Source organism: Mandrillus leucophaeus, unplaced genomic scaffold (assembly GCF_000951045.1).
Source record: "Mandrillus leucophaeus isolate KB7577 unplaced genomic scaffold, Mleu.le_1.0 Scaffold274, whole genome shotgun sequence".
Classification (NCBI taxonomy): Eukaryota; Metazoa; Chordata; class Mammalia; order Primates; family Cercopithecidae; genus Mandrillus; species Mandrillus leucophaeus.
This window is the reverse complement of record NW_012102854.1, coordinates 1,408,647-1,415,278: the sequence shown is the minus strand read 5'-3', so window position 1 is coordinate 1,415,278 and position 6,632 is coordinate 1,408,647. Positions and strand designations below refer to the sequence as shown.

At 55.9% G+C, this 6,632-nt stretch overlaps 1 protein-coding gene across 1 annotated transcript in view; it reads left to right on the top strand.

The window, feature by feature from the left end:
* The window catches only part of PROSER3 (proline and serine rich 3), a 17,911-nt gene extending 12,208 nt beyond the window's left edge, over positions 1–5,703 (top strand). Inside the window, exons 6-11 of the mRNA XM_011984847.1 lie at positions 1,269–1,351; positions 1,441–1,580; positions 3,167–3,354; positions 3,472–4,465; positions 4,555–4,636; positions 4,804–5,703. Of these exons, the coding sequence (XP_011840237.1) occupies positions 1,269–1,351; positions 1,441–1,580; positions 3,167–3,354; positions 3,472–4,465; positions 4,555–4,636; positions 4,804–4,945 (1,629 nt within the window). The 3' untranslated portion in view covers positions 4,946–5,703. The remainder of the gene's footprint in view (positions 1–1,268; positions 1,352–1,440; positions 1,581–3,166; positions 3,355–3,471; positions 4,466–4,554; positions 4,637–4,803) is intronic.
* Positions 5,704–6,632: the final 929 nt, after the last annotated feature.

Sequence of the window (6,632 nt, the reverse complement as noted above, 5' to 3'; positions counted from 1 at the left end):
TCCTGAGTACCTGGGACTACAGGCATGCGCCACCATGCCCAGTTAATTTTTTGGTTTTTTTTGTGGAGATGGGATCTTACTTTGTTGTCCAGGCTGGTTTCGAACTCCTGGGCTCAAGCAATCCTCCTGCCTTGGCCTCCTAAAGTGCTGGGATTGCAGGTGTGAACCACTGCACTCAACTTTTTTTTTTTCTTCTTCTTCTTCTTCTTCTTTTTTATTAGACAGGATCTTACTCTGTCACCCAGCCTGGAGTGCAGTGGCACAATCATGGCTCACTGCAGACTTGAACTCCTTGAACTCTTTGCAACCTTCACCTCCTGAGTACCTGGGACTACAGGCATGCGGCACTGTGCCCAGCTAATTTTCTGTGTTTTTTGTTTTTTTTTTTTTGTAGAGATAGGATTTTACTTTGTTGTCCAGGCTGGTCTCGAATTCCTGGGCTCAAGCAATCCTCCTGCCTCGGCCTCCTAAAGTGCTGGGATTGCAGGCGTGAGCCACCACGCCCACCTCTGTGCTCCTCTTTTTTGGGCTCAGTCCCAGGCGGGCTTTCCCCTCATGGTAGCCAGGATGGCCCTCGGGGTCTCTAGGCTCCCACGGTCCCAGCTCCATGACTCCAGTGGAAAGTGGGGGCTTTTCTAATTGCTCCATCCGAAGCCCCAGGGCTCACTGTGATTCACTCATCCTTGAGCCAACCACTGTGAACCAGAGGAGAGAATGCTCTTATGAGTCAGCTCTGATCTGGGAGGTGGGATCCATCCTACTCCAACCATGATTTGTCCATGAAAGGTGCTGATCCGCCGGGCTTGGTGGCTCACGCCTGTAATCCCAGCACTTTGGGAGGCTGAGGTGGGTGGATCACCTGAGGTCGGGAGTTCGAGACCAGCCTGACCAACATGGAGAAGCCCCGTCTCTACTAAAAATACAAAATTAGCCGAGCGTGGTGGCACATGCCTGTAATCCCAGGTACTTGGGAGGCTGAGGCAGGAGAATTGCTTGAACCCAGGAGGTGGAGGTTGCTGTGAGCCAAGATCATGCCATTGCACTCCAGCCTGGGCAACAAGCGAAACTCCATGCCCCCCGCCCCCCAAAAAAGGTACTAATCCAAAGGGCAAAACTGGGTCTGTCCTCCCTGAGGAGGAGGAACAGATCCTAAGCTGACACGTGAGGTTACCAAGGGTGACACAGCCTGCATTCCAGGCCCTCTGTTTAGAACGCTTTTCCCAGCAGCCTTTGGGTTGGGGCTGGCGTCTGACCCTGTCACCCTGCAGAATCTCAACACATGGAACTCATCCCTGCTGGACCTGGAGACACTGAGCCTACAGAGCAGAGCTGCCAGGCTGCTCAAACGCAGGTGCCTGTACCCCCGCCCCCATCACCCTTCCCACTGCAGCTCCACATGGCCCAGACCTCCATTGCCTCACTCCTGCCTTCTCCCTGCAGCAAAGCCTCCATCTCCTCCTCCTCCCTCAGCCCCAGCGATGCCAGCACTTCCTCATTCCCCACCAGTTCCGATGGCCTCTCTCCCCTCTCGGAGACCTTCATCCCTGACTCCAGCAAGGGCCCTGACCCCAGGGCACCCGGTAAGGGCTGAGAGGCAAGGACTGAGGGAAGCTTGGGTGCAAATCCGAGCTCTGCCACTGACCAGCTATGGGACTTTGGGCCTCTCTGGGCCTTGTTTCTCCAGCTGTAAAACAGGGATAAAAAGGCCAGGTGCAGTGGCTCAGGTGTGGAGGCTGAGGCGGGAGGACTGCCTGAGCTCAGGAGTTTGAGACCAGCCTGACCAATGTGGCGAAACCCAGTCTCTACTAAAAATACAAAAATTAGCCGTGCGTGGTACATAGTGGTGCTTGGTGGTGCATGCCTGTAGTCTCAGCTACTCAGGAGGCTGAGGCAGGAGAGAATCACTTGAACCTAGGAGGCTGAGATTGCAGTGAGCTGAGATTGTGCCATTGCATTCCAGCCTGGGTGACAGAGAGAGACTCTGTCTCAAAAGTAAAATAAATAAATAAATGGTGCCATCACAGTGTAATTGCTGTGCTCAAGCAATCCTACAACCTCAGCCTCCCGAATAGCTGGGACTACAGGCATGCACCACTATGCCCAGCTAATTGTTTTTATTTTTTCATTTGTTGAGATGGGGGTCTCACTGTGTTGCTCAGGCTGATCTCGAACTCCTGGGCTCAACCATCCCCCCACCCCCTCGGCTTCCCTAAGCACTAGGATTACAAGAATGAGCCCAGCTGGTTTTGAATAGGGAAGCCAGGGAAGGTGACCACGATCTGATGGATGTGAGAGAATGCACCGTGCGATAATCGAGGGAAGAGCATTCCAGGCAGACGGAGTCACAGGTGTAAAAGACAAAGCCTTCGCCTTTTACCAGGAGAGAGGTGCAGCTAAGGGAGGGTTCCTAAGCACGAAGGGCCTGGTCTGACTCGGGTATTCACAGACTCCCTCTGGCTGAGAGTAGGGAACAGATTTGGAGGAGAGTAGAGAGGCCAGGGAGGTTGCTTGAGAGTCCAGGTTGGGTGAGTGGGGCTGGAGCAGGGCGAGGGCTATAGAGGGTGGGGGAGTGGGTGGATTCTGGGGAGTATGTCTTCTGGTCACTGCTGTAACTCCAATGTCCAGAACAGCTCAATAAATATTTGTTGAATGAGACCAGGCGCTGTGACTCACACCTGTAATCCCAGCACTTTGGGAGGCCCATGTGGGACGATGATGGCTTGAGCCCAGGAGTTTGAGACCAGCTTGGGCAACAAAGCAAGACCCCGTCTCTACAAAACAATAAAAATTACCCCGGTGTGGTGGCGCATGCCTTTAGTCCCAGCTACTCAGGAGGTTAAGGCAGGAGGATTGCCTGAGCCCAGGAGGTCGAGACTGCAGTGATCTCACCACTGCCCTCCAGCCTGGGTGACAGAACAAGACTCTCTCTATATATATATAACAAAGACTTGAATGATGACAGGTGGAGAAGCCCAGGAGTGCTCTGCTCCCCTGACTTTGACCCCTTCCCTTCTTCCCACCCTAGAGAGGAGCTGGGACGGTATCGGGAGAGCCTATCTGAGTAACCCCCTGCACAGTTGGAGGGCGTGTGTGCAGGCTGTCATGGGGTTGCTGATCTCCCTGGCCCCTGCCTCACGCTGTCCTCTCTACCTCCCATCCCCTACAGCATCCCCGGCACCAGCCCAGGCCCAGACCCCCACCCCTGCTCCAGCCCCAGCCTCCTCCCAAGCACCCCTTCGGCCAGAGGATGACATTCTGTACCAGTGGCGGCAGCGGCGGAAGCTTGAACAGGCTCAGGGAAGCAAGGGTGACAGAGCTTGGGTGCCACCTCTGACCCCTGCCCTTCGCACTCTGGTGAGTCGAGGGAGGGAGAAGCCTGGTGGGAGCTGGAGGAGGGGCTGGATCTGAGGGGGACTGAGGACCCTCCACCCTCTCTAGAGAGGGTCTCAGATCTCTCTTATCTGTCTACAGACCTCTCCTGCTCCAGTGGAGACCCTCGGTTCTCTGGGGACACAGCCTAACCATGTCCCACTGTGGAGCAGTGTGACCGGACCTGGTCCACCAGAGGCCTTCTATATGGAGAGACCTCCTTTTCCCTCAATGTCCTCTCCACACATCTTTTGGGCCCCCAGCCCCCACGGGTTCTTCTGCACCCCACAGTCTGGGCCTTGGATATCCCTTGGGGCTGTTCCTCCCACGCAGTCGGCCTCCACCCTAGCACATCTGGGCTCCACCCTCGTGCCCCCAGCTCCCCTGGCCTCCACCCTTGCATCCCCGGCCTCCACCCCGGCTCCCCTGGCCTCCACCCCGGCTCCCCCAGCCTCCACCCCGGCTCCCCTGGCCTCTACCCCTGCACCTCCAGCCTCCACCCTCGCATCCCCAGCTGTTCCCCAGGGCCTGCCCATCCCTGAGCCAAGCAGCTGTGCCCAGCCTAAGAGCCTGAGGTCCACGTCTCGGAGGAGCAGAGCCCCTCGCCGAGAGGCTGCCGAGGGAGTCACTGCAGCTGGCCAAGGACCTGGCCCTCAGCTCAGGGGTGTCCTGGGCCAGGTAGTGGCAGCTCGGCTCTTCCCTGACAGCCTGGAGGACGCTCCTTCTCACTTCGAGGGCCCGCCTCCACCTGAGGCTGGATCTCTGAAAGTCAAGGCCACACAACCCCAAACCAAGGCCACTCCCCCTCCATCTGAATCCCGGTGTCGGGCCAAGGCCGAGTCTCGGAAAGCCAAGGCCTTGCCGCCAGCAGCGGGGTCAGTGATCTGGAAGAGCGAAGCCACTCCTTCCTCTGGATCCTGCCGGCAGCCCGAGGTCCCACCCTCTCCAGCTGAACAGGCATCCACAGTCAAGGCCTCGCCGCCTGCCTTCCAGGTGGGGTCTCCGGAGGCCCTGGCCCCGCCCCCTCCCTCTGCTGACCACGCCCCCTCGGAGGCCCTGCTCTCCCAGGCCGCCCGGCTGCTGCAGGCTGCAGAAGGTGATGTCCTCTCCCTCCCGGATGTCGGTGGTGGGCCAGCCCCCTAAGAGACCAGCTCCTTGGAGCTCATTCTTTCCTCCCTCCACCAGACTCTGACGGCAGCGAATTCCAGGACGATCCCGTGCTGCAGGTGCTAAGAGCCCAGAGGGCAGAGCTGAGACAGCAGAAAAGGTGACTGATCCTCCATCCCCAGAGTCTATGACACTGGGCCCCCGAGTCCTCTGAGACCCGGTTAGGCACCCAGCCCTCCTCATCCCCTGTTCCAGTACTCCGTCCACAGCCCCAGATTCTAAGCCTGAGCACATATCCCAGCCTCTGCTCTCCCGGCCTTTCTCCAGGGAAGCGGATGCCCGATTATCGTTCCTGTTGGACCAGGCCAAAGACCCGGGATCTTGCTCCCCTCCAGCCAGGTCGCCCCCCAGGTCCCCAAGGAGGCTGCTACGAAGGGAAGGAGCTTCCCTGGAGGCCAGACGACTTTGAATTATACATAGAGATTCTATTTTATGCAGCGAGGCTTTTTTTTTTTTTTTTTTTTACACGGTGACTGGTTATCTGTGAGAAAGGGGTTGTTTGGAAAGGCCAAGGGGTCGTGCCAATTTAAGGAAATGCCCCCCACTCTCCTCTGCCCCGTGGCTCTGCCCTGCACCCCCCTTTCCTGACCATGGAAACAAGACCTCCTTTCTGGTTATATCTTCCTTGGGGCAGAGAGGGTTTCAGACAAGACTTCTGGCAAGACTGGGACCCACCTTATCTGACTTCACTCAGGAACCCTGGCTCAAATGGGACCAAAGGACTGTCCTCTGGGGAAGAAGCTACTAGGGTCTTTGGAGTGTTGGATGATGGTCAGTCTGTAGCCCACACCTGCTTGAGCAGCAGCAGCGTCTGATGCAGCTGACCCCTCCCTCCTTGAAGCACTTTCCCTCCCGGCTTCCAGCACTTCTCTCTGCACCTCTCTGGTCAGGCCTCATCACTAGCCCAGCATGTCAACTTTGGCATGACCCAGGGCCATAGCGTTGACATCTCTATCTACACCCACCCACAGGTGCTCTTGTCTAGCTTAATGACACTAAACCCCATTTGTATTCTGATAATCCTCAAATATCTATCTCTAATCTAGACCTGGCCCCGAAACCTTGGGCTCCTACCTCATCACCATTTCTACCCAAGCGTTTAAAAGACATCTCAGATTCCATAGGTCCTAAATGTTTCCAATCTTTCCCCCTAAGCATGCTGCTCCCCAGCTTTCTTCAGCTCTGTCCTTTGCTGCTCAGACCAAAAACCTTAGAGTTGTCTTTGACTTCTGTCTTTCCCTTCCACCCACAGTTAACCAGCAAATCCTGCCATCTCCACCATTGTTTTATTTTATTTTATTTTATTTTTTGAGATGGAGTTTCACTCTTGTTGCCCAGGCTGTAGTGCAATGGCGTGACCTCGGCTCACTGCAACCTCCACCTCCCGGGTTCAAGCGATTCTCCTGCCTCAGCCTTCTGAGTAGCTCGGATTACAGGCGCCTGCCACCACACCCGGCTAATTTTTTTGTTTTATTTTGTTTTGTTTTGTTTGAGACAGAGTCTTGCTCTGTCGCCCAGGCTGGAGTGCAGTGGCCGGATCTCAGCTCAATACAAGCTCCGCCTCCCGGGTTTACGCCATTCTTCTGCCTCAGCCTCCCCAGTAGCTGGGACTACAGGCGCCTGCCACCTCGCCCGGCTAGTTTTATTTTTTTTTAAGTAGAGATGGGGTTTCACCGTGTTAGCCAGGATGGTCTCGATCTCACGACCTCGTGATCTGCCCGTCTCGGCCTCCCAAAGTGCTGGGATTACAGGCTTGAGCCACTGCGCCCGGCCAATGCAGCTTAACTTCTAAAGTTCAGTTAGAAAAGGTGATTTCTCAGCTGGGCATGGTAGCTCGCACCTGTAATCCCAGCACTTTGAGAGGCTCAGATGGACAGATTACTTGAGGTCAGGAGTTCGAGACCAGCCTGGCCAACGTGGTGAAATGTCTCAACTAAAAGTACAAAAATTAGCCAGGCATTGGTGGTGGGTGCCTGTAATCCCAGCTACTCGGGAGGCTGAGGCAGGAAAATTGCTTGAACTCAGGAGGCAGAGGTTGCAGTGAGCCGAGATCATGCCATTACACTCCAGCTTGGGTGACAGAGTGAGACTCCATC